Source organism: Argiope bruennichi, chromosome 11, assembly GCF_947563725.1.
Source record: "Argiope bruennichi chromosome 11, qqArgBrue1.1, whole genome shotgun sequence".
In the NCBI taxonomy this organism is placed as follows: domain Eukaryota; kingdom Metazoa; phylum Arthropoda; class Arachnida; order Araneae; family Araneidae; genus Argiope; species Argiope bruennichi.
The window spans coordinates 20,218,731-20,246,556 of record NC_079161.1 but is presented as its reverse complement, the minus strand read 5'-3'; the positions used below and the strand labels follow the sequence as shown (position 1 = coordinate 20,246,556).

The following is a 27,826-nucleotide window of genomic DNA, read 5'->3' as shown; positions in this document are numbered from 1 at the left end:
GATTTGTATAGAATAGTGCATCATGAAATGTGAATATCGGAAAGTCAAGGTCACTCTCATGAAGTGGAACGGCGACTTCACACTTACTTAGTGAAGTCACCGCTCCGATAAATTTCAGTGATATGCAATTCAATGATACGATAATTCCCAGAATAACCAGTCTGTTCACTTTTCAACCCATTCATAGATATCTCCATTTCTATTTTGTTCGAGAGCTTCCATTGGACAAATCGTATCGATTGTTACTTTCTATCGTGATCCAAAACCTGTAATCGAAATATCATCAGTAAGATCGTATGAAGGATTTGAATCACATCCCTCTTTGAAAAGTATTGATCACTTGTATTTCTGACTTTTTGATATTGGTTACGTAATAACCGCTCGTAAAATATTCGTCATCCCTATTAACATGGTTATTTATTATCGCGTTTTCAAGAAATTGATATCAATGGAATTGAACTGCAGGGAACAGATTTGTTCAAACGCAAAAAAAAAAAAAAAAAAAAAAAAAACCTGATAGACGGAGTTAATTAAAATAATTAATTGTCTACTACCTCGCAATTTTTCCATTATGCAAACTAAGATTTTTCCATAATTTGATACGGCAGGCCTTTATGTACATTCGCAGCAGTTCATGGGATAAACTTAATTTTGGTTGCCGAATATTCCGTTCAATAGAACCAACCTTAAAAGGCCCATATATTGATTAAATTGCATTTTTTTAATAGCAAAGAATGCTTTTCTTTCACTCTCATTCACAGAAATTTTTGAAATTCAACTGAACTTAAAAACCTCTTTATTATGTTCCTTACATTTCATAATCAAATAAGAAATGATTATTTTACTTTTTTTTTCCAAAAAAAATTGGTAACAGAAGCGGTGCATAGTCAAATAATACCTTCCCTTTTGTTTTCTCGAAATCATCTTCCACTCATTCTCTTATCTCATGAAGTTTTTCCACGAGGAGAAAGAGCCGATCTGCATGATAAGCTTTCGAATTCTATGGCGAGTTATTGATAATTGAGTGCTACCATATGTCTTTCACAGGATATAACATTTTTTTTCTATTATAATCGATAAGCTTTTAGATAAAAGATCAACATCTGGATGGGAACTTTTTCTAGAGTTTCAATTTCTTTTTCAATATTTATCTTTTGATAAAGAAGATACATTTTCATATAAAATGGTACGTTGAACAGTCATACATACAAAAGCTATTCGTATGTTTAGAACCAGACTTTAACCTCTAGGTTGGAAGTACACTTTCGCAGAAAAACATGTAAGTTGAAGGTATTCTTCTATTTATATACTAGTTAATATATTCGGCTATAAAATCTTTTCATGGATGATATTTTTAACCTAAAAATGAAAATTTTATTTTTCAACTTATTTTTGAATAAAATATTTTAGAATAAAAAATTATTTTATCGTTTGAAACATTTTTTTAAAACTAAAATTAAAATATTAATTGTACTAAACGATTTTTAAAAACTGCCAATAGTTTTCTATGTGTATTAATAATATTTGCTATGTTAGTATTACATATTTTGTTCCCAAATCTTGAAACATTAGAAAATTAATCTTCTTTTGACTTAGATTTGATTTAAACATTGTTAAACCATTACTTGAATAGCAATAAAATGCATGGTTAATATATACAGTGGCTCAAAAAATTGAGAGTACACCTTACTTTTATTTGATAAATCTGACTTTCAATATAAATAACACATAACCGAGAAGAGTAAACATGTTTTTATTTTTACCCATAACAAATGGTTTAATTTAGAGTAAAACTAAAGAAAAATCAATGATAAACTTCTAAGTTGAAAAGTTTTAGAAGCATTTTAAATAAAAATACTCAGATTTTTGCCTCAAAAAAATTGAGAGTACACCAATGAAATTTTTGCAATATCACCCATAGAAACAAAGTGCCACTTTTAAATTGCATGCCTTTTGGCTCCTATAATGGCCTCTAAACATCATGGTACCGATTCGACCAACTTTTGGTGGTATCTGAAGATATTTTACCCTATTCTTCTTCTGGCAACACTTGTTTTAATTAGGTTTTGTTTCTGTGTTTTTGAATTACTTTTTCGAGTATGGCCCACGAATATTCAATGGCATTGATGGCAAGGTACTGCGGTGGTGTGTGCAACTGCTGTTTAAAATGATAAAGACGTCATATTTTGAAGTTACGCGCATTCTGTTTGAGGTCGTTGTCCTGCTTTAAAATGAAATTTCCATCTAAACCAGAATTTTTAACACTTTCCTTTAGATTACTGCGACCATAAGGTTAATCTAACTTGTTGCAGAAACTTTTCAATCATAGGCAGAAATGTAAGTGCTGAAACTGTGCGAAATGCCATTAGACAAGCTGGATATAAAAGTTGCATTGTTAGAGATAAACCGTTCATCAGCTTGCAAATTCAGAAAAGGCATTTGAAGTTTGCAAAAACTCATCAGTTGAAGACCAATAACATTTGGAAGAAAGCTACATTTTGTAATAAAAGAAAACAACATTTTTGGCATTGACAGTCATCGTTCTATATGGAGAAAGCCCAATACTGCTTTGGATCCAAAAAATTGACGTCCTACAGGTAAACATGGTGGTGACTAAGTCATGAATTAAGGTTGCATGGCTTCATCCGGGGTAGGAAATTTAATTCTTATAGATGACATTATAAATCATATGGTTTACTTGGATATACTTCGCAGTAATCTAAAGGAAAGTGCTAAAAATTTGGGTTTAGATGGAAATTTCCTTTCCAGTAGGACATCGACCCGAAACAGAAGGCTCCTAACGTCAAAATGGGGTGTCTTTTTCATTGTAAACAGCAGTTACAGACACTACCTCAGTACCCCGACATCAACGCCATCAAATATTCGTTGGTCATATTCGAAAAAGTGACTCAAAAACACAAAATTAAAAGCAAAACCTATTTAAAACAAGTGTTGCAAGAAGAATGGGATAAAATATCTTTAGATACCGCCAAAAATGGGTCGAGTCGGTACCATGACGTTTAGAAGCCATTATTAGAGCCAAAAGACATGCAACTTAACAGTGACACTTTGTTTCTATGAGTGATATTGCAAAAATTTCATTGGTGTACTCTCAATTTTTTGAGGCAAAAATCTGAGTATGTTTATTTAAAATGCTTCTGAAATTTTTGAATTTAGATGTTTTTCGTTGATTTTTCTTTATTTTTACTCCAAATTAAACCATTTGTTATGTGTAAAAATAAAAACGTGTCTGCACTTCTCGGTCATGTGTTATTTATATTGAAAGTCAGATTTATCAAGTAAAAGTAAGGTGTACTCTCAATTTTTTGAGCCACTGTATATTAATAAATAAAGCGAAATTCAAAAAAGAGTTTTAAAAATGGGGGGGGAAAATAGCGTTAAATTGTTCAAAATGTAAAACAAAGTCAAATTTTAGAACATACATGGCTACAATTACATTTAAAAAAAAATAAGATTGATATTTCTTACTATGATTCTATTTAATGAAAAGCTTATGAATAACTGTTCTTATAGATAAGGAAAGTAATTATTTTATTTTTTTCTCTTTTATTCAGTTTTATTTTAGTTTATTATTATTTTATGCTCTTTATTTGTTGAACTAAATAACAATTTATAACAACAATTTGTTAGGTTCATAAATTAGCAAAGTTCTTGACTTAATGGTTCATGGTAATTGAAACCAATGTAAGAGAGCAAATATACATGCAGATAGATTTGTTAGTTCAGTGCTTAATGTTCCATATACTGGAATGCAGGAGATATCTGACAGAACGAAATATATCCGGTTCAATTTTCTGTGGAAGTGGTTCCCTCCAAAATTTCTCGCATACTTCCTAGTAAAATTGTTGTGCCAGAGAACGCCGTAAATGGCATTGGTGTACAATAGTAAGTTTTGGCGTGCATTCAGCTTTTTTTCTGAATCTATCGTGTCATCATTGGCGAGTTTTTTTGGCAATTAATCCCTGGCATGCATTAATAATATTCAAAAATTAAATTTGTGTTTTAGACACGTTTGAAACAAAATTTGGACAGAAAACTGCACTTGTAAGTCACAAAAATCACACACCAATTTTGATATATTTAAGTCACGGCGTTTAATTTTCGCGTTTACATATTTCTGAAAGTACTGAACCGTCCGTTGTTGGATTTAGCTCAAAATTTGACAATGCCTACACTATAGATGTTAAATGTAATACCTAATTTTAGCCATATAGCTCTCTTCGGTTTGTAGTTGTAGTGCTAATTTATATTCAAACAGCTGAATAGACAGATTTCCTCAGAACAGATGTTGCTCAAAATTTAACAGAAATCTGCAAATTTAGTGTAAAGACCGTATATTGAATTTCAACAACGCAGCTCAAAACGTTTTTGAATTATCTTTGTCACAGACAGAGAAATGGAACGAGGATATTCGTCATAATCTCGAATTTGAATTTTTTGACGATTACTGTACTTTCTCTAAAAATTGACACTTAAATTTAATTTTAGGTCATCTCTGCATAGTTATAAATTATGAAAAACAGATAAACAACAGAATTTGATGAAATATATTTTGACGAAAGAACATTAAACATATGTTGTTGTTTCTAATCCCAGGTGTTATAGCTGCGCTATGCCACCTCCATGAAACCAAAGATCTGTGAAAAGTCCAAAAACAATAGCGGGTCCCTTAAAATCTCAAAAATTGTGAAATTTAAACATTTAAGAATGTAATTGAGGGAGGCTTGATCTGCCTTGCACCAAGGACATTCAACAAAGATCCTCCGTCCATGTTGGAAGGTGAGGGATTTGGTGCGTCCACTCAAAAAACGAGAGAGAGCCGTTTGCTTTTTTCTAGAGATATTCAGGCGGTGACACCAACCAGGACTCTCACCAAAGTACCAAGGGTGAGCAGGTGGGACCCTCCAAAGTGCACTCGATTCCATCTTTTTGATAGAGGAGATTTCAGAATTAGTTAGTGTTGCATCACCATGAAATATGTCAGCTGAGGCAGTCCTAGCTAAGTTATCCACTATCTGATTACCATTTAAAACAACATGTGAGAGAACCCATTTAAAGTGTATAGAGTGACCAGCGGAGAGCCTGGCAATAAAATCTAAGATATCCATGCTAATCTTGTCCCCCACTTTCGTCCAATGAGAAAGGTGCACGACTATACGTTAAAATCCAAATGTCTCCGAAGACAATTTCAGAGGACGTGTCGATATATTGAAGTCCCGTATAGATTGCAATAAGTTCGGACCTGAATACAGAACAGTTGACAGGATTACTTAAAAAAATATCAGTAGTTCCTTCAGGAGTCTCAATGTGCACGCCACTACCAGAAACGCCACTATTTCCTTTACTGCCATCAGTGTACATTTTCAGAGCCGAAGATGGAATGCTGTGAATTGTTTCCAAAAGGCATTTGTCTATCAAATTTAGATAACTCTTGACATTTTGCTAATCTTGGCCAAGAGATCAGTATGGAAATGAATTCGATCAGGGTCAAACTTAAAATTCCAATAAGGCTTTAAGGAATGTGGTTCCACATCTCCAGAAGGTAGATCCATCTCTTTTGAGAAGGAAAAACGGCTGTGTTTCTTTTCAAATTTCCAAATGTGTTTCTTTAAACGCTTATTATTATGCCATGTATGAAGATAAGCAGAAGTTCTGTGCTGATTATTGTAGCTAAAGAGTTTGTTGTAATATTTTGAAAGACAGTAACTTCTTCTCAGGGAAAGAGGTGGTAGATAACACTTGTATTTAAACATACAGTGGATAAAAAAAGTATTGGCAATTGCCTATAAATGATCATATTTGCTAACAAAGTATGTTTACAAATTTTATTTTAACATAGCGATTACAGAAGGAGGAAAGACAAACAAATATAACGAAATTTTAATTTAAATATTTTTTTAGTCAAAATCTACGAGAAAATCCAAAATTTACATGATAAAAAAAGTATTGGCAAAATTATGAAATTGTCAAAATTATGAGCGAAAACAAAATCAGTATATGTTTAGTACTTTGTATGCATACCTTCTGCATCTATAACAGCTTGTAATCTATTTCTCATAGAGGAAACTAAGGTCTTTGTTGTACTGTTGGGAATTTTGTGCCATTTTTGCAAGAGTAAACGTTTGAGGTCGTCTTTACTCGAAATTTTATGTTTCCTGATCTCTAGATCCAGCAGGTGCCATAAATTTTCAATTGAATTGATGTCAGGCGATTGAGGTGGGGTTTTTAATTAGCGAGGAGCATTGCAGAGTAGCCATTCACGGGTGAGATTCGCTGCATGCTTGGGGTCACTGTCTTGTTGAGAAACGAATGATGTTCCCAAGCCAAGATTTTGGACACTGATTTTTAAGTTATGGCGCAAAATGTCAATGCATGTACATGCTGTCATAATACCATCAATAAAATACAATTTGCCAACTCCATTAGCTGCCATACAGCCCCAAACTAAGACGCTGCCTCCACCATGTTTTACAGTAGCAGTTAAATGTTGCTCTTCCAATTCAGTATTTGGCCTCCTCCACACATATCGTTGTCCATCACTGCCGAAAATGTTAAACTTTGATTCGTCGGAAAAAAAAACTGTGTTCCAAAACTCTTCGGATAAATCAACGTAGGATTTTGCGAAATCTAACCTCTTTCTCCTATTTATTTAAGAGATGAATGGTTTCTTTCTAGCTGCCCTTCCATAATAACGTCCCTCGTGTAAAACATTCCGTACAGTCTGTACGCTGAAAGTCTTTTGCGAAGTGAAAGCAACATCTCTAGCTATCTGGGGTGCACTTACTTTAGGGTTTTTCTTAACCTTGTTAATAATGGCACGTTTTTCTCTTTTAGAAAATATTCGATGTCGTCCACTTCTAGTCTTTTTTTCCGTTGATCCTGTTTCCTTGAACTTTTTTACAACACTTCTGACAGTAAATAAACTTCTATTCAACTGCACTCCTATAGCACAAGTTAAACCTTCATTTCTGAGCTTAATTATCATGTTTTTAACACTAACGTCGAATTCCTTCGATTTGGAAGTCATTTTGCTGCAGTAATCGCAAAATAATGCATAGACACTTTTGGAGTAGTTTTGCAGACTTTATACCGGTAGAGTTTCTTATCAATCGAAACACGTGACTTCAATGTAACAAAATTTGCATAGCAGTTAAAACTTTGTCAATATTTTTTTGACATGCAAATTTTCGATTTTGAAAGAAAAAATCGTAGAAAATGCACATTAAAAAAAAGTTTTACTATTTTTATATATCTAAGATGTCTTGTATTTAATTACGACAGCTAAAATTGCATAACATTTTATTTATTTGTCAATATGAATAAATTAAGGCAATTGCCAATACTTTTTTTACTCACTGTATGTATTATGTGAAAGGTAAACTGAATAGACAAGGAAAGGCAGAAATATTTACATGGATACCAACAATACCTGAATAAGGACTTCTGAAATACTAAAATTGTAAATAAATAAATAAATGAAATCTTAATGCTGATAATTCGCTAATCTCATTACGTAAATGTAATTTAAGTGTGGCAATCGTAATCATTTTATGCATTTCCAAATGAAATATAAATTAAAAGTTAATACTACTTTTAATCTCGAATTAAGAGCCGAAACAGTTCTCAGAATAGCTTTGTTAAATATGATTAAATAATCTATATTATGAATTAAATTCATGCAGTATTTATTCCATCTGGAATTATCTCTTACATCATAATTTATTTCTTTTGTAGGTGGCATTCAAATATTCTTTTAAGCCTGATCCTTTGTGCCGTTTTAATAACCAAGAAAACAGAAGCAAATGCAGCGACCTGTGAACAGAAAGAAAAGAATATCGCAGCTTTAGATTTTGCCACAGAGGCGATCTCTAAAGCTAAAAACCTTCAACCAACTTGTGGTAAGCATTACCGATGTGTCTCACGTTTTATATGGTGTTGTCACATTCAATTTAATACAGTTGTTGTAATAATGGAAATTAACTCGATGATTGCGCAAAATTAAAAAAAAATTGCACCTGTATTTAAATAAAAAAAAATTCCTCTCGGCAAGCTGGAAGGCAAAGATATATTTCTTTTCATCTAAAATATTGTTATCAAATTTCTTTCAATCCTTATACAAAAATTATGAAATCTTAAATTTTGAAGCTGCAAATAATAAATTTATTCTAACCGCAAAATTTAATATTTATTATAATATAAATAATATTGGTTAATTAACATTATAAAAACTTATTATATATTTTATAATAAATCTATATTTGTATATTAAAAATAATATACAAATATAGGTTTGTTACAAAATTTCAGTTTTGAAGTTTTTAAACAAAATCTCAAAGTTTTATATAATTTTGGCAAGAACTAAAAATTTCCGCAATTTAAACATATCTGAAAAAAATTAAATATCGAGTAATTCAATTATAAATTAAATATCTAATAATTATTCTTCTTTCAGTTAAATACAGAGAATGCTATTTTACGATAGAAAGTGCAAAATTATCGTTTGGTTATTTCAATTATATTGGAGAGAAAAATCGTCTGCTTTTCTTAATTAATGTTAGATTTAATAACTTATCAGTTGTGGTTTTGAATAAAAAGTGTTAAAAAGAATAAAATGAATTTTTTAAAAAATCTGTTTTTTAAAAAAACTAATGATTTTTACGGTTCTTCAGTTCTGAACTTGGGCCTTAATTGTATACTATTGGCGAACATAGCGAAAAGATTACTATTTTTGGCGATTAATTATTATTGTGCAGTTAATAAAAATGAAGTAAATTGAGTAAAAGTTATAATAGTTGTTTTTTAATACGGTAGACTCCGACATCAAGCGAAGGATAGTTAGATTAACAAAAGCTACAGAATAATGAATAATTTATTTAAAATGCTTTTATATAGCAACATTTATGTTTATTGCACAAAATATGTAGAATTTTGTTATAAAAAATATTTTTTATATAATGAATATTGCAAAACATGATTCAAAATTTGAGCAGCAACCTATTTAATGTTTTGGAAAGATAACTGACATCTGGTAAATTGATTGATCACTATAAGTTTATGAAAAGTATTTTCTTATTATAGCAAAGTATGAATTAAATCTTTCCGACAGAGTTTAACCACATTTAAAGAGGAAATCTACAACTTAAGAAAAAAAAAAACACCTTACACATTTCAAACGAATTCCCAATGACTAATGAAATCCCGTAATCAATGACTGCGTGAGTGATTTTTCGCGTTTCGTCGTTATATTGTCACTAAGAAAGTACAATTTTAGAAAATAATTTGGTTTATTTTAAAAGGAGAAACTGCCATACAGGAAAGTTGCATGCATTTAAAAGCAGACAATCATGGACAATGCGTTATATCTATATTATATATATATGTAAAATCTTGCTATAAAGAATTTACCTAAAATATATATTACTAATTAATTTATCAATAACTGTGTACTCTAAGTGGGGTTCAAATCTTAGAAATAATGAACTAATAATTTTTTTAAACTCTTTATTGAATACGTATGATGATAAAATATTAAGAATGTTTTCCATAAAAGTTCGTTTGAAAAGAGGAGAGTGAAAGGAGTTTAGTTAATTCATTCTTTTCCAACGGCAAGTCAAAAGTAATGAATTAAAGACAATCCGTTCTTCTAACAAAGAAACACAAATGTAAAATGCAAAAATCTTACTAAATTAATACAGCCTTTGTTGATAGAAATTTTAATTATAAATCAGAAAAAGTAATTAAGTAGCGAAAGAGAAAGTAAAGTTTAATTATAAGTTAGTAGCATCAGAATTTTAAAGGCAGGTTAAAGAAATAGAATGCTTGTGCTAGGGGATCATTTATGCCGCCTGCATTTCGCTTTAGAAATTCATAGCAATGTCATAATTGGATTTGTTCAACACACGAAGATACAACTGAAAAAAATAACGTGAAGATATCTGGAATTACACTAAAAGAAATGGCAGTTTTAATTAAGGACAAATATTAATGATAAACAAATATTAATGGACAAATATTAATGATTACAAAATTATTACATGAGCTGGATGCAGAAATCTTGATCCCTTCGTATAAATGAAACAGGAAGAAAATGTTTCAGCTGGAAATAGTAAAATTCTTATTAGATGAGAATTTCTTCGATATATTTTGACTTATTTTCAAGAAATTTAATCAATTTCTTATGCTTTGAAATTATTCCATTCTAAACAGATTTAAAAGGATATTACTGCAAGGTTTTTCCCAATTAACAGAACTTTTATTCTATAAAAATTGATTTGTTTACAAACCCGTTGCCATAAAAATTCAGATAAATAAATGAAAGAAAATTATAAACGCTCTTGGGCGTTCGCTCGCTCACTTGGTTTATCTTATGATACATAACAAAAAGTGGCAGATTTGGAAGATACAAAAAAGAATTTGCGTGTTCTTATTGTTGCCATAAAAATTCAGATAAATAAATGAAAGAAAATTATAAACGCTCTTGGGCGTTCGCTCGCTCACTTGGTTTATCTTATGATACATAACAAAAAGTGGCAGATTTGGAAGATACAAAAAAGAATTTGCGTGTTCTTATTGTTGCCATAAAAATTCAGATAAATAAATGAAAGAAAATTATAAACGCTCTTGGGCGTTCGCTCGCTCACTTGGTTTATCTTATGATACATAACAAAAAGTGGCAGATTTGGAAGATACAAAAAAGAATTTGCGTGTTCTTATTGTTGCCATAAAAATTCAGATAAATAAATGAAAGAAAATTATAAACGCTCTTGGGCGTTCGCTCGCTCACTTGGTTTATCTTATGATACATAACAAAAAGTGGCAGATTTGGAAGATACAAAAAAGAATTTGCGTGTTCTTATTGTTTTGAAGTGTCAACTTTTAAACAGAAAATTTATGCGTGTCATTATATGTTACATTTATATTGTATACTAACAATATATGGATATTGGCAATGTCTTCTATCACAGCGACGTCTTTTCAAAACAAAATGATGATTTATCTAATATCTTTTATAAGGAATTAATCTCATGGAATTTCATAAACAGAAATATAAAATTATGCATAATAATCAAAGAATAAAGTTGTAGTACATTGATCATGCATTGCTTTAGGACAAAAATGGAAAATTATACTCAAAAATAAATTTGTTTGGGATTGGCACAAAAAAGATAGATTGAATTATTGAAAGACTGGCTAGGGATATGCTAATTTCGCATGCGTATTAGCTTTTCTTGGTAGCTAGGGATTGCAATACCGGACCAAAATTTCAATACCGGTATTCGGTATTTTTAAAATCTTAATACCGGGATACCGGTTTTAATGCCGGTATTAGAAATTTTAGAAAAAGAAAAAAAACACAGGTGTTTCTTTGTTTTATTTGCCAGTTTTGTTAGAGAGTGTAAATATCACAAAAAATAATTTGTAACTTATAAATTATAACAGTATATAATCATAAAAAAGTAAAGGAACATCTTATTTATTTAAATCACAAAAAAAGTATAAATATTACTATTCAGTCTGTGGTACTATTACAAATTTTTGAAATGTGATCTTAAAAAAATTATGCATCAATTGTACTGTCATTAAGCCTGAAAAGTAATTTTGTGTAAAAATGACCAGCTGTCGAAAACGCTCTTTCGGCATCTACGCTAGCTGGTGGTACTGTTAGCAATGTGCGATATATTTTTTTCAAGTATTTACCTCTAAATCCCTCATCTTCAAATAAATCGATTTATCGTCGGATGGTTTTGGATATAGCTGATTTCTGTATTGTATTTTGGTTCGTTGAAATTTTTTTTAAATTTTTATTTATCGCTAATTCTAATTTTTGTTCAAGAGACAATTCCTTTTCACTATTGACAGTAGTGACATCATAATCTTCGATTTGCACCAATCAACTTTCCAACTTTTTTCATAATTGTTGCTCCATCAGTCGTTATGGATACAATATTTTCTTTCAGGGATAATCCATGTTTCGCTAATTTAGATTTAAGCAATTAATTAACCATTCATTAGCTAATTAATTTCGCCCCTTAGGGAGACATAAAAATAAAAACGTACACTATTTTGCTATGTTCGTGATCCCTGAACATATAGTGGAGACCATTTTAAAAATTTTTAGTAAATACCGAAAAACCGGTATTTAAACTTGTGAATACCGGTATTACAAAACTGTACAAATGGCTCAAAATACCGGTATTCGGTATACCGGTATTGCAATCCCTATTGGTAGCGTATGCCTCACAAATTCTACGATTCATTCATTTTAGATCTATGATCCTGATGATACTAATACACGAACAAAATATTTTGGGAATTTCTTCAAGGAAAAAAAAAAGTTCATAGTATTACATGATTACATTGTTACAGAAGTTATGTTTTATGTCCAAGAAGTTATAAATTTTAAAGTGAGAGGTAGCAAGTTGATTCTCACGAAATTGCCTTGTTCAATCCATATGATACACAATTTTTAAATTTCACCAATAGTGGCAAATTTGTTAAGCATAATTTCAATTACATTCTATTCTTTTGTAAGCATAAGCTGCATGTATCAATTTTTATTTTATATGTTTCAGTTAATGATGGCAAAAGTGTTTCTTCAAATGCCAGTGAATGCGGTGTTAAGGAAAGAGTGTCGGGATATTTGGATGTTGCGATGACTTTGATTGAAGAGGCCAAAAGGAACTACTCGGCTTGTGGTATGTATTTCACTAGAATTTTACAAATACTTTTGTTTCCTGATGATATATTTTATGGTATTTTTGATAATATTTTATGGCAAGAAAGTTTCATGGGACATATTGAGATAAACTCACCACTTTTTATGCGTTTTGATATTTCAATTATTCAAATATTTCGAAAATATATTTGGGAAGTATTAATTTAGACTAAACACAATAGTTGTAAAATCCTTAAAAGGGAATTTAGTTCAAAGAACGAAATGAATATTTTTTTAAATAATAATATTTAAATAATAATAAAGCATTTGTTAAATAATAATATTGAAAATAAATGCTTTTTATGATAACATCATACATTTCTTTTCATTTATTGGTATTAAAACTGATCAAAGACAGGTATCAATACTTTAATATTTTACAGAATCCCCTCTCATAATTGAGGGTGAGAAGCTTCCAACATGGTGGTTGATTCTCACCACCATGGTGAGTAGAGGAAAAGATGATGGTCTTGCTCCTCCTATCGATGACGGACGTACTTCCTTAGGGAAGAGTTGTACCGCGGCCGGTGATGGCCTTAAGACTCAACTACAGTTCCCGCCAGTTGCAATTGCGGCGATCCGGTCATTCAGATTTTTCCATGTGCCTTCAGGCGGGTTGGAATAACCAGTTTAAGTTTAATAATTTACAGAATATTCATTTGATTTCTCAAGAATGAAAATATGTGGATAGAAAAGTCTTTTTAAGCAAAATAATAATATATTGTAAGATTTTGAGTTTTCGAAACTTTGATAGGAAAATATTTTCAAAATTCGAGTACTCCAAATTTATTCATACATTCATTTTTTCAATTAGAATTTCGATTGCATATTAGAGCCGAAACTACAGCTATTTTTAGTCAAATTTCTTAATGATTGATTGAAAATTAAAATTAACATTTATTTACAGATGATACAGATACTACGAAAGTCGTACATATCCTCAATAATCCCGTCGATTGCTCAGATATCCTGAAAAGAGGCGACAACGAAAGTGGCGTGTACACCATTTGGCCCAAGCATCGCGTGATGAGAGGCAAACCATTAGAAGTGTATTGTGACATGGATACTGATGGGGGAGGATGGACGGTAATATGATATTTTGTTATTTAGGTTACAAAATGTAAGATCCTATTACTATGAAATAATTCTTGGATATTCTGACATTTCAATAAGATTTAAGATATTTCAATAAGACCAAATGTTGCACAAGAGTCCATTTTCAAGGGCAATATTTTCATTTATAACTGTAAATATATAATGATATATCTTATTCTATTTTAAATCCTAATTAATTTCCTAATTTTTATATTTACTTAGCCCATATTAACTTCATTCTAAAATGTTCTCTTATTTCTTGAACGAACTCACACTTTTTATTTAATTATTTTTGGCACGCGCTCTAGGAAATTGGCAATTTTGCCTTTTCTCACGCTCCGAGTAATAAGACAGAACTCCCCAATGCTTACAACCTTTTTTTAAAGATACCCGAGATTCTCTTTTCTATGACAACACATGGCAAAGAAATCCCTATCAAAATCTTAAGGTAAAATCACTGAAGGGAAAAATTTCTGCCTCTTTTGTTCTTGTATCGCAATGTAGATTGACGCATCTCTTATCGCTTTTTCTCTGTACAAATTACGACTCCTGTGGTGGAATAAAGTGGAATTAATTTCAAAAGTTTCTTCGGCCACGCAACTGCTAACATGTCTACATTATATACATATACGTATACATAACTAACAAGCGTAGTTTATGTAATTTTCTTATTACTTATTGAAGAATAGCAATAGACAAATGCAAACAAATTACTACACGAATTTTCATACTGTTTTCATTTAATGTTTTTACAGTTGCATTTGATTCAATACTTTGCAAAAGAATAGAGTTGCAAAATATAATTAGACATATTCTAGAGAGAGATCGTCCTTTCACTAAAAATTCTCTTCAGTCAGAGGAAAGAAAATGCAAAAAGAATCAAGAAACAGGCGTTAAACAAAGTTTAATCGAGCACGAAAATAGGCTTAACCATTGCCAAATGAGTAATTGCTGTGACTTGCCTATGAAAAATCCATCGGCTAATTTTCACTAATCTGTTTCAAAGTTTAAGCAAATATTTTGCTGTTATAGAGTTTTTTCCGAATTATGTTATTTTTCTGGACAATTAAACTAGATTAAAGGCTCCATTTTCATAATAAGTTTTACTGACAATTTTGCGCTATCTTTCTAATTTGAAAAACATTTTCATTACTAATAACTATAAACTTCTATTGAGATGCTTGTTTCGTCTGATTAGGAAATCGTTCTTTAGGGTGCCCCTTCTTAACTCCAGATGGCATCCCATTCCCGTTGTCTTGAAATTATGCAGAAGAGATTTCTTGTTTTGCTTGGCAGTCAAGAAAAGTAGACGTTCACACGAGTGTGAGCGATCAGTAGCTCGCGAGAAAAAGCAGGGCAAATTTATTTTAACTATCATGCGGAAACACAGCGAGTTTTTCGTGAAAGTAGAAGTTTATGAAGATAATATTTGTATTGTCTTTAAGAAATATTCGTTCCAATAACCGTGATATGGAATTGGTTATCGGAAATTTTGTAAAATAAGGTATATCTCGATGTGAATAAATGGATGACGAGTCAAAAAAACTGTTTCCTGATTTTCCTTGCATAAAATCTTTATTTTTTGCAAACACGAGTACAGGATATGTGCTCACCATCAGTACAGAAATACTTCGTTAGGGGAATGTCCCCTAATTCGACAATTTAAGCTATAACATATTTTTTAAATCTCATAATTAACCCAGTCTTTCAGAATATGGAAAGAAAAATTCATTCTTAATACCAATATATTTATTTAAGTTTCATACATATTATTTTTTAGAAATCTTCATTGTAATGAAATTTCTTAATAATATAATAATTTCAAGCTAAAGTCAATGAATTAGTTGATTGTTTGAATTAATTATTATTATTTTAAAATTCAAACTTATTGCAAATTTTAGGTGATCCAAAGAAGAGGTAATTTCTCAAACATAATTGATTTTTACCGGAACTGGAATGAATACAAACTCGGATTTGGAAATCTAACTGAAGAATTTTGGATCGGTGAGTGCCATTTTCGTCTCGAAAACTTAAAGTAGAATGCTTTATATTGCCGAGATGAAAGAATTTACGTCACAAATTCATTATTTATTGAAAGTTTATATACATTTCTTTCGTCTATCCTGATTTAGGCTTATTTTATTAGCGAATCACATATCTGGTGATAACTTCATCGGTGGTTCAATGGTAGAATGCTCACCATAATACTTGGGGCGATAAACTCCACCGACTCACTGGTAGGGGAGTATTGTGGTAGTAACTTCATAAGACAGATAACAACCTCTGGACTAGAGTGATCACTTTTGTCTAGTGGTCATGGCACTCAGTTATGAACACTAACGTTGCGAGTTCGAACCTCAACTAGCACACCATGAAAAATAATTATAGAGGTTTTGCTTATAGAGCGAGGGTAAATCTAATATCTGATAACAACAATAGAGTGCATGTGTTTGTGTTGGCGCTATTTTGACAAACCGTATGATCTGGCGATACAAAAGTTTGCACCAAATATTTTTTTAGCGTGGGAATCTGCATCTTGATTGGGTTTTTTTTAGAAATTTGAATTAGAATTTTGTTTAGTGAACGACGACGACGTGATGGGTATTTCAACGGAGCACCTGGACTCGTAGGTCCTTAATCTCCGAAACCTTATAATAATTTTAATAATTTACTAGTATTTATGATTTAAACATGAATATTTAATTGCCTGGATATCTATTGAACTCTGTAAGGGAATATGGTTATTAATATAAAGAAAAAAAAAAGGATAACATGCATAAAAATTTTATATTACTAATTATGATATATAACTGATTAATTTTAATTAGTTATCCATTACCTGCTGTAGGCACGCCTTCGTCGATTCTGTCCGGTCCGGTTAGGTAGTCAAAGGGTTATCAAAGGGTTAATGATCACGACTTTTGTTTAGTGAAAAATTAATCAATATTTCGTTATTTTCCATGAAAAAAAAATTATGAAATTTTCTTTTAATTGATACATATTTAAGTGTCACGAAAATTATTTTTAAGTTTAAGGAATTTAAAATTTTTACTTAATTTAGAAAAATAACTTGGATCGTTGAAATGAAATTAAAATCCTTTTCTTTATTTCGTCAAATATTTAAACGTACAATTTCTTCATTCTTGAAGTTAAGGATTTTTTTAATTTCAAGAATGGAATTGTTTAATTACTGAAACCGTTACTATTTAATATCTATGTAATTTACATGGGTAATAAGAATCCAAAATAAATGAATCAGAGATTTGTTTTTAAAATAGCACTATGATAATATCGAACGCTCTGAGTGTTTTTTTAAACAAAATCCGGTGAGAGTAACGCTATTTGTACATCTGCATTTTTGTGAAAAATCTCTAATACCTTTAAAATTATGCATATATTACTTCACTAGCCCTTCCAAGTTTGTATTATTGTTGACTAGTCATTATTGGCAAACAGCTGTTCGCAGGAGACATTGGTTGTAATTACAGTTAAATCGTTTAGATATAACTTTATATCTACGACTCCATTAAATTGTCAGACATTAAAGTCGAGTTATTTTAATTTTCTTACACGTGTTGAGTTCATTTTATGTCTAAAAATTTCTGAGACTAGTCTGTACTATTAAAGTCTAGACTAGTCTGTACGATACAACTGTACTATTAAAAACGTAAATGTTTATGTGTCTTTTAAATTTCCCCACACACTTTTTTATGCTTTATGTAAATTATACATATATTAAATATAATCCTTATTCCATCGTTTTCAAACATTGTCAGAAATCATCAATTAAGTATTTGATCCTAATTCCTAAAAGCGATTTAAAAACCATGGCAACCATGTAATATATTGTTGGAGAGTTTTTTAAAAATTGTCAAAATTCAGGAAATATTTGCACAATTATTAAACTGATACTATTAATAAGATAATTTTTTTTTTAATTTGGGTATTTTGTAAAATTAATTTTTATGCAATGTCATTTTCGGAAATTAGCAGGGCGAAACAGCAAAATTCACTTAATTTTTTAATTGCTAAAAATTTTAAGAAATCGCCCCGAGAGGCAGATTTCTATTCTCCAAAGTATATATATGCCAGATTTGGTAACAGTAGGTCAAATAATTTGGCCTGTAGAAAACAACACACACACACCCTTTCATTTTTTTCATTAGAAGAGATTTTTTGCCTTTGGTGACCAGCTGGTTTGCCGGAGATAGAGATTTCACTTTAATTCAGTTAAATCATTCAGATGAAACACTCATGTCTAGGATTCCTTCAAATTTTCAGACATTAAAGACGTTTTATTTTAACAGTCTTGCATGTTGTGCTATTAAATGGGCATAATAACATTTCTAATCAAGATTATTTCCATGACATAACAATGTTATTATGCCCAATTCATCTATACCCTAAATTTAGCGGTATTGTAGCTTCACTTTTTTTTAATTCCTTCTGTATATACAAAGATATTCAATAGAATTCTACATCAGCTCTCATCAATGGAAGACAATCACATATTTGATGAAACTATAAAAACGATCTAGATTTCTGACAATGATGAAACCATTGTTGTGAAATTTATTCAAAAATATGTTTGCGAATTACAAATCTAGACTGAAAAATTGTGCAGGAATTAAATCTGCAGCAGTAAAATTTTTTTTTTTTAACTTCAAAGCGGTGCAAAAATCATTTTATGAGGAAGTATCTGCATTTTTAATTGATTAAACGTTATCTTCGATTTTATCTTTTACAGCGTATCGGTTTTAATAATAGACGTAACATAAAATCTTGGTTAATTTTTAATCTACTCAAATTCAAATCGCTCCAAAGTGCACGTATCCACCCTTCAAACTCCCTGTCTTGGTGGAATTCAGTAGCTCTAAGTTAAATAGTCCATTAAATTGAGATATGGTATGTTTAGCATCAGCACAAACATACACAATGTTCGGTAAATATCATAATCTAAATTTGTTACTCGACATTTAGCAGACGATTCCTCTTCAGACATTTTTTAACTGCTACTATTTTTATTTTGTTAAAATATTATTAAAACGCAAAAGCAAACGATTTTTTCTTTGATAAACATATTTTGTTAATATTATTTCGTTTATTTTTTTGTATAATAGCTGATGATCAATTGTAAACCTTTTGGAATCTGACAATGTTCCAGAATCTGTTAAGTTGAAAGAATAAATAAGCCGATGGAATTCTAAAATGCTTGGAGTTTTGTTTTAATTAAGAATTTAAGATGCTCTTCAAGCTATAGTTTGAAGCTTAAGAAAACGGATAGTTTTCTAGAAAGCATGCAAAACACATACATCTTTATTACAAGTAAAGGCAGACATGGATGTACATATAGCATTTGTTAGCATAGTGTACACATTATTCCATTGACATTTATAAGCTACTTTTATTGTTGATATACACAAATTGGACTAATTACTTTAAGTATTTATAGGAGAAAAATCTTGTCAACTATAATATTAGGAATTTATTATATGTCTGTGACTGAAAATATCACTATACCTTTCTAAACAAAAATGAAAAATATATATATTTTAGTGAGCGTGTTTTTGAAATAACAACTCCCACCGCTCTCAAGTGTTTCCTAACCTTTTAAAATCCCCATGAATGTTAAATACTAGGGATGACGAATATTTTACGAGCGGTTATTACGTAACCAATATAAACCAATATATTACGTAACCAATAATCATGAAGTCACAAATACCAGTGATCAATACTTTTCAAAGAGAGGTGTGGTTCAAATCCTTGATACGATCTTACTGGTGATATTTCGATTACAGGTTTTGGATCACGATAGAAAGTAACAATCGATACGATATCACTAAAATTTACCAGAGCGGCTACTTCACTGGAAAGTAACAATCGATACGATCTGTCCAATGGAAGCTCTCAAACAAAACAGAAAACGAGAAATCTGTGAATGGATTGAAAAGTGAACGGACCGGTTATTGAAATTATCGTATCGTTGACAATTTCAATAACCGGTTGAATTGCATATCACTGATATTTATCGGAGCGGTAACTTCACTGGAAAGTGTGAAGTCGCCGCTCCACTTCACGAGAGTGACCTTGACTTTTCGATATTCGCATTTGATGATGCACTATTCCATACAAATCATTTTCAATTGCTTGTGACTTGACTTTGCATGTATTCTGTTTACTTCTGGCGCCATCTATTGGTAGAATATACAGTGGGTAAAAAAAGTATTGGCAATTGCCTTAATTTATTCATATTGACAAATAAATAAAATGTTATGCAATTTTAGCTGTCGTAATTAAATACAAGACATCTTAGATATATAAAAATAGTAAAACTTTTATTTTAATTTGCATTTTCTACGATTTTTTCTTTTAAAATCGAAAATTTGCATGCCAAAAAAATATTGGCAAAGTTTTAACTGCTATGCAAATTTTGTTACATTGAAGTCACGTGTTTCGACTGATAAGAAACTCTACCGGTATAAGTCTGCAAAACTACTCCAAAAGTGTCTATGCATTATTTTACGATTACTGCAGTAAAATGACTTCGAAATCGAAGGAGTTGGACGTTAGTGTTAAAAACATGATTATTAGGCTCAGAAATGAAGGTTTAACTTATCGTGCTATAGGAGTGCAGTTGAATATAAGTTTATTTACTGTCAGAAGTATTGTAAAAAAGTTCAAATAAACAGGATCAACGGAAAATAAGACTAGAAGTGGACGACCTCGAATATTTTCTTCAAGAGAAAAACGTGCCATTATTAACAAGGTTAAGAAAAACTCTAAAATAAGTGCACCCCAGATAGCTAGAGATGTTGCTTTCGCTTCGCAATAGACTTTCAGCATACAGACTGTACGGAATGTTTTACACGAGGGACGTTATTATGGAAGGGCAGCTAGAAAGAAACCATTCATCTCGCAAATAAATAGGAGAAAGAGGTTAGATTTCGCAAAATCCCACTTTGATTTATCTGAAGAGTTTTGGAACACAGTTATTTTTTTCAGACAAATCAAAGTTTAACATTTTCGGCAGTGATGGACGACGATATGTGTGGAGGAGGCCAAATGCTGAATTGGAAGAGCAACATTTAACTGCTCCTGTAAAACATGGTGGAGGCAGCGCCTTAGTTTGGGGCTGTATGGCAGCTAATGGAGTTGGCAACCTGTATTTTATTGATGGTATTATGACAGCACGTGCATACATTGACATTTTGCGCCATAACTTAAAAATCAGTGCCCAAAATCTTAGCTTGGGAACATCATTCGTTTTTCAACAAGATAATGACCCCAAGCATACAGCGAATCTCACAGGTGAATGGCTTCTCTACAATGCTCCTCGCCACTTAAAAACCCCACCTCAATTGGCTGACATCAATCCAATTGAAAATTTTTGGCACTTGCTGGATCTAGAAATCAGGAAACATAAAATTTCAAGTAAAGACGACCTCAAACGTTTACTCTTGCAAGAGTGGCGCAAAATTCCCAACAGTACAACAAAGACCTTAGTTTCCTCTATGAGAAATAGATTACAAACTGTTATAGATGTAGAAGGTATGCATACAAAGTACTAAACATATACTGAATTTGTTTTTGCTCATAATTTTGTCAATTTCATAATTTTGCCAATACTTTTTTTATCATGTAAATTTTGGATTTTCTCGTAGATTTTGACTAAAAGAAATATTTAAATGAAAATTTCGTTATATTTGTTTGTCTTTTCTCCTTCTGTAATCGCTATGTTAAAATAAAATTTGTAAACATACTTTGTTAGCAAATATGATCATTTATAGGCAATTGCCAATACTTTTTTTATCCACTGTAGAACTAAAGTCAACATTTTAAAGAAATTACATATATATTTAATTCAAATTTTTCAGAAAATGGTTTACTCCAATAAAGAAATTAAATAAATAGTTTTGAAAAAAAATCAAATTTAAGAAGTAAGCTGAAATAGATAAATTTATTCAATCACACGTTACTTAAATTGGTAAATTAAGTATTAATTACAATTAATAAATTTTATATTTAATACTAAGTAATAACTTTTAATTAATAATTTGATTGAAATAACAGATATTTGGAACAAATATTTAAAAATAACAATAGCAAAATTATATGTTATTAAAAAATCGTGGATTATGCATCTCTATTATATACTATGTCATTATTTGTCATAAGAAAAAAAGACTCGTAATATCAGTCCATAGTTCATGAAAAATGAGATAGTACTTTCGGTCCTCTACTGATGCTCCGCAATTATTGGTGATAAGTATATTTATTCCCCATATAAAAAATAGTCTGGATATTAAATATTGTTTTTGTATTTGAATTTTCAAAAATAATTCTTCATTCCAAAATCTCTTGCATATCATCATTACGAAGAAACAATGCAATGACATTTGCTAATCAATTCCAGTATAAATAAAGAGAATTGCTATTGTATCCACTGTAGATTTATTATGCAGGCAAATTTTTTAATGCCACTGTAGGCAAAAAAAATTTCTATTATATCCATTATATGTTTAGTAAGCAGACAATCCATTGCGGATTTCTTTTATTTCAATGTAGGCAAAGAGAATTTCCATTATGTCTATTATAGGTTTAGTAGGTAGGTAATCTATTTATATATTTCTTTAATTCCGTTGTAGGCAATGAGAACATATTTGCTTTGACCAACCAAAATAACTATATCGCCCGTTTTGATATGAAGACAATTGACAAAAAATACTACTACGCCACATATTCTACATTCTGGATTGATGATGAAAATGCTGGTTATATGCTGCATATTGGAAAGTACATCGGCACTGCTGGTAAGTTCTTGTAGAACATTTTTTCTTTTCTTATATCGCTTTTTGTTAAGCAAAACCATGCAACTCCAATTTTTTCCTTTTCTTACGAAAAAGATACATATATAATCATTTAGTAAAGTTATATCAAGAAATGTATTCAAGATTTTAAAAATTAATCTTTGAATAAATTAAAATCTTTTTTCAAATTGAAATCTTTCTCCAAATCAAGAATGATAATATACAGGGTGGTTATAATTAAACTTCAGCCATAAACAGCATGCTACAACGCAAACAAGTAAACGGATTGTAACGGAATTTGGTATACAGACTATACACGAAATGCGCTCGCGAAATGTGGAAAAAAAAAAAAAAAATTCAGTTCCAAAATGTCTATCAGAGGGCGCTTTTTCCGGAAAAAACTAATTTTACCATAATAAACGACCGGAATACAGAAACAATATTAACATTTATTGGCTAGTTTCTGATCACCTTGTCATCGAACCGTATTAAGTAAAGGTAAGAAAAAAAATAACTGTACGCTGTTTGAGAAAAAAACAGTTTAGTTTGCAGAAACAAGAACAGATCAGGACGAAATCGCACAAGATAAGCAGTTGTTAATCGTGTCCAGGATGATGTAGATAAAGGTTCTCCATGTGACCACCCTCATTCACCTTCAAAATTTCGAGTCGATGGACAGTGTGTTCAACAGCAGCCCGTAACTGATCGGTTGCGATTGTTGGCACATAAAGCGTTATGGAGTTCTTAAAGTCATTCAACGTCGCAACAAAATACCGTCATCATTACAGCCGGAAACATCGACATAAAATATGGCAACGACTGCAAATATTTCTTACCCTAACCTGATTTGCATAAAGCTTCCTCTTCTTCGCAAAAATGCAAATCTCGACATTTTTTCCTAGAACTGACAGCTTTTCCCGGTTTTACATTTTATTACTCATCATTCCTGTTCTGGATTGTTAATATTGTTTCTGCATTCCGTTTTGGTCATTTATTGTGTTAAAGTTTTCCGGAAAAAGCGCCCTCGAGCGTCCTCTAGCGTGAGCGCATCTCGTGTATAATCTATATACCAAATTTCGGTGCAACCCGTTCAACCGTTTGCATTGTAGCATGTTGTTGTTTATAGGGGAAGTTTAATTATAACCATCCATATTATATAATTGTCAAAAATAAATCAATTTTTTCAATTCCGGTTTAATTTCTCCGTTTACTTAGGAAATTTAGATTTACTGATCCTTTTAAAACGATACGAAATAAAATGAAACAAAACGCTTTATGATAACTGAATTTTATGTCTTTCACTGCGTTTTATTACAATTTTCACCTACATTGATATTTTAATAATAATATTTATATTAGTTATGAATATCAAAATCCAGTTTTTTGCTATCCACTGGGGCCTGAGGCTAGTGAACAAGACTTTTCAATTATTTCTTAAGCCTCGAATTCTAATAAAGTGGCTTTCATTACTTTTTTTCTTTATAGAATTATCTTAAATTATTTCTGCTGTTTTTTTACCTCTTTGCCCCCCCCCTATTTGTTTTTCATTTCTCTCACAAACAAACTGAAAACGAGATGTACAAATGTGTTTATTTTATACATACAACTGCCATTAATTTTTTTTCTCTTCTCAAATTTCATTTCTCGTCAGTAAATGATTCCCGGTACATCAGACTTTTGAGTTAACATTTTTATTTAAAATCAATTTGCAAATCATTTATGATAAATTTCAATCATTCATCAATGAAATCATTTTATGATAAATTTTCAAAATTTATGTCGTTTATTATGACATTTGCCATGGACAAGCCCGCTGTTACTAAGACAGCGATTTTTTTTAAGCCAGTGGGGGAGCGTCTCTTGTTTTTATAGTAGCGCCATCTAGGCGCCAAGAGAACGACTTAGCTACACACACGTCACAACCGGCGGACTTCATTCACGCATTTCGACCTGAATCAGAGAACGATCACCCCTGATTAGGGATTGCAATACCGGTATACCGAGATACCGAATACCGGTATTTTGAGCCATTTGTACAATTTTGTAATACTGGTATTCACAAGTTTAAATACCGGTTTTTCGGTATTTACTAGAAATTTTTAAAATTGTCTCCACTATATGTTCAGGTATCGCGAACATAGCAAAATAGTATACGTTTTTGCTATGTCTCCATAACGGGTGAAATTAATTAGCTAATTAATGACTTAAATCTAAATGAGCGAAACATGGATTATCCCTGAAAGAAAATATTGTATCCATAACGACTGATGGAGCAACAATTATGAAAAAAGTTGGAAAGTTCATTGGTGCAAATCAGCAGTTGTGCTATGCACATGGAATTCAATTAGGAGTAATAGATGTATTATACCAAAAATATAAAGAACAGAAGAATCCAAATACTGTGGATATAGAAACTTCGGATTCCAACTTTAAAAAGAGTAAGAGTGAGAGTGATATTGACAATGAAGATAATGCCAATGTAATTGTTGAAGAAGATATTGCTAATGAGGATGAAGATGAGGTATTTAGAGGTAAATACTTGGAAAAAGTATATCGCGCATTGCTAACAGTACCAACAACTAGCGTAGATGCCGAAAGAGCGTTTTCGACAGCTGGTCATTTTTACACAAAATTACTTTTCAGGCTTAATGACAGTACAATGGATGCATTATGTTTTTTTAGATTACATTTCAAAAATTTGTAATAGTACCACAAACTGAATAGTGATATTTACACTTTTTTGTAATTTTAATAAATTAGATGTTTCTTTATTTTTGTATGATTATATACTGTTATAATTTATAAGTTACAAATTATTTTTTGTGATATTTACACTCTCTAACAAAATTGGCAAATAAAAAAAAAAGAAACACCTGTGTTTTCTTTCTTTTTCCAAAATTTCTAATACCGGTATTAAGATTTAAAAAATACCGAATACCGGTATTGAAATTTTGGTCCGGTATTGCAATCCCTACCCCTACCCCCAGTGGTATTACTCTCGACATGGAGGACTTTGTGACCACGACAGATTTATACGCGCGTCAGCCGCCAAGCACGCGGGGAATCTTCGGCCGGAGGGGTTCGAACTCGCAACCTAAGGGACTCGAATCCATAGCTCTATCAACCAGGCTATTCCGGCTATATTCAAAATTTATAAAATGATAGCTTTTATTTTAAGAGACAGAACAGAGGAGAAGAGTCACTGTTAATAGCTAATATTCGTTGTCATTATCTGGATATTTCTATATGTACACTACACTAAACGACAGAGTATAGGGTTTTGTATTTGGCGCAGTTTTTGCCTTCTAAAAGTGGTCATACGAATAAATCTAACATACACCTTTATGCGCAAACACAATGGATATTAAATTGTTTAAATATATGAAACATTTATTTTTGTATCAAAGTATAAATATTTCGATAATTATATATACAAAAAGTTTCAATGAACAAATGAGTAGTTCATTATTGGAATCGCATCAATCGAAATTTGGTCTCATTGGATGGAGGAAAACATAATACAGAGCTACATGAAAAGTGAACTTTAAAAAAAATTATCCTTAGTTAATAGGATATAGATATTTATAAATAAGTCTTCCCTATAACGAACAAATCTAAAATTTTCTGGCATTCTCCTTAATAATTGTGCACATATAAATTTATATATTTTTTATTTAACATCGGAGCATCATTTACTATAGTCAAGACATATGGCAAAAAAAAAAAAAAAAAAATATCCTTGTTTATTAGACCATAACTATCATACCATTCACAGGAACAGAATACAATTTTGGCTCAAGATATTTTGAGGCATGCGCTCAAGAATCGTTAGAAAAATAATAGTTAAGCTCTAACAGTTATGGTTACAATGACAAAATTTCAAACGGTAACCCCAATTTCTTTTATTGGAATGCATTCTCCATCGCAAAAAACAAATAGTGTTGAAACGGTATCTGTAGCATGAAAATCACCAGCCTAAACAGACTAAGAAAAAAAGAGAAAATAATAACAGAAAAGAAAAATATTTTATTGTGTTTAACAAATTTTCTACTTTGCCTACGTCAACTACGATGACACGTTCATGCGGCAGATGGTGCCTAGAACCAAAGCAAGTGGTATGCCGAAAGAAATATGTTGAATTTCACATCACTGTTAGGCGCGCCACAGTTGTTTTCTTTGTTTCTTCTTAGACTGCCTAGCGCTGGTGATTTTCGTGCTACAGGCCCCATTTCAACGCTATTTATTGTTTTTGGAAACCACATTCCAATAAAAAAAATGTTGGTGTTGCCATTTCAAAATTTTGAAAATTTGTAATTGTAACAGTAACTATTAGAGCTTAACTGGGTTTTTTTAATGTTATTCTTGAGCGCATACATCAAAAATGCCTTGAACCAAAATTTTATTCCATTCCTGCGAACGGTATGATAGTTACCATCTTAGGATATTTTTTTTTTTAATAATCACTCTGCATTTCAAGAGGTTTGTTTTCAAAAATTAATCCACCTTTGTAGGTATCTGAAACAGCGAATTTCTTTCTTTTTGTCAAAATAATTAGATATTTATTTATTAAGGGGATGGAATTTTTTCCATCCGAATTTCCTTTTCTTTCTTTTAGTCAGAATAATTTTTTGTTTATTTATTTAGGAGACGGAATCAGAAGCTCTGACAAAGCAAAATTTTCAACAAAAGATAAGAGAAATGATAAATCGAATACTGTATGCGCATACATTAAAATGGGTGGTTGGTGGTACAGTGACTGCGGTCTCAGCAACCCAAATGGTGTGAATGTCCCAAGAGGTCAAAATGACAAGCAATTCATGAATTGGGAGCCTTTGACTAAGTACAACCCCTTGTTGGAGATTGAAATTAAGATTAGAAAGATGTAAAGGGCATGAATACTTTTAGGCCGATCAAGCAATTCAGGCAACCACAGGATTTTTTTTTTTTTTTTTTTTTTTTGAAGCTTTTGTTTAAAAAAAAAATCCTGTAAGACTAGTAATGAAACAATCGAATTCTTATACAGCTTTTAAAAAATAAGGAAAAAAAAAACTAATTTTCTTAACGCGAAAATAAAACACCAGTCTTAATATAAATGTAGAAAACTGAATTCAATATTTAAATAGAAATTCAGTTTCAAATTTTGCGAATGACTGGCGTCTATTTTTTTTAAAAAAATGTTTAATAA

The 27,826-nt window shown here is 31.1% G+C and overlaps 1 protein-coding gene across 1 annotated transcript; it reads left to right on the top strand.

The window, feature by feature from the left end:
• The first annotated feature begins 1,171 nt into the window (after positions 1 to 1,171).
• LOC129957377 (techylectin-5A-like) lies at positions 1,172 to 27,595 on the top strand. Its single transcript, XM_056069669.1, has 7 exons — positions 1,172 to 1,279; positions 7,756 to 7,919; positions 12,594 to 12,716; positions 13,644 to 13,822; positions 15,733 to 15,835; positions 22,480 to 22,644; positions 27,286 to 27,595. Coding segments are annotated over exons 1-7 (978 nt in total). The 5' UTR covers positions 1,172 to 1,277; the 3' UTR covers positions 27,528 to 27,595.
• The last annotated feature ends 231 nt before the right edge of the window (positions 27,596 to 27,826 follow it).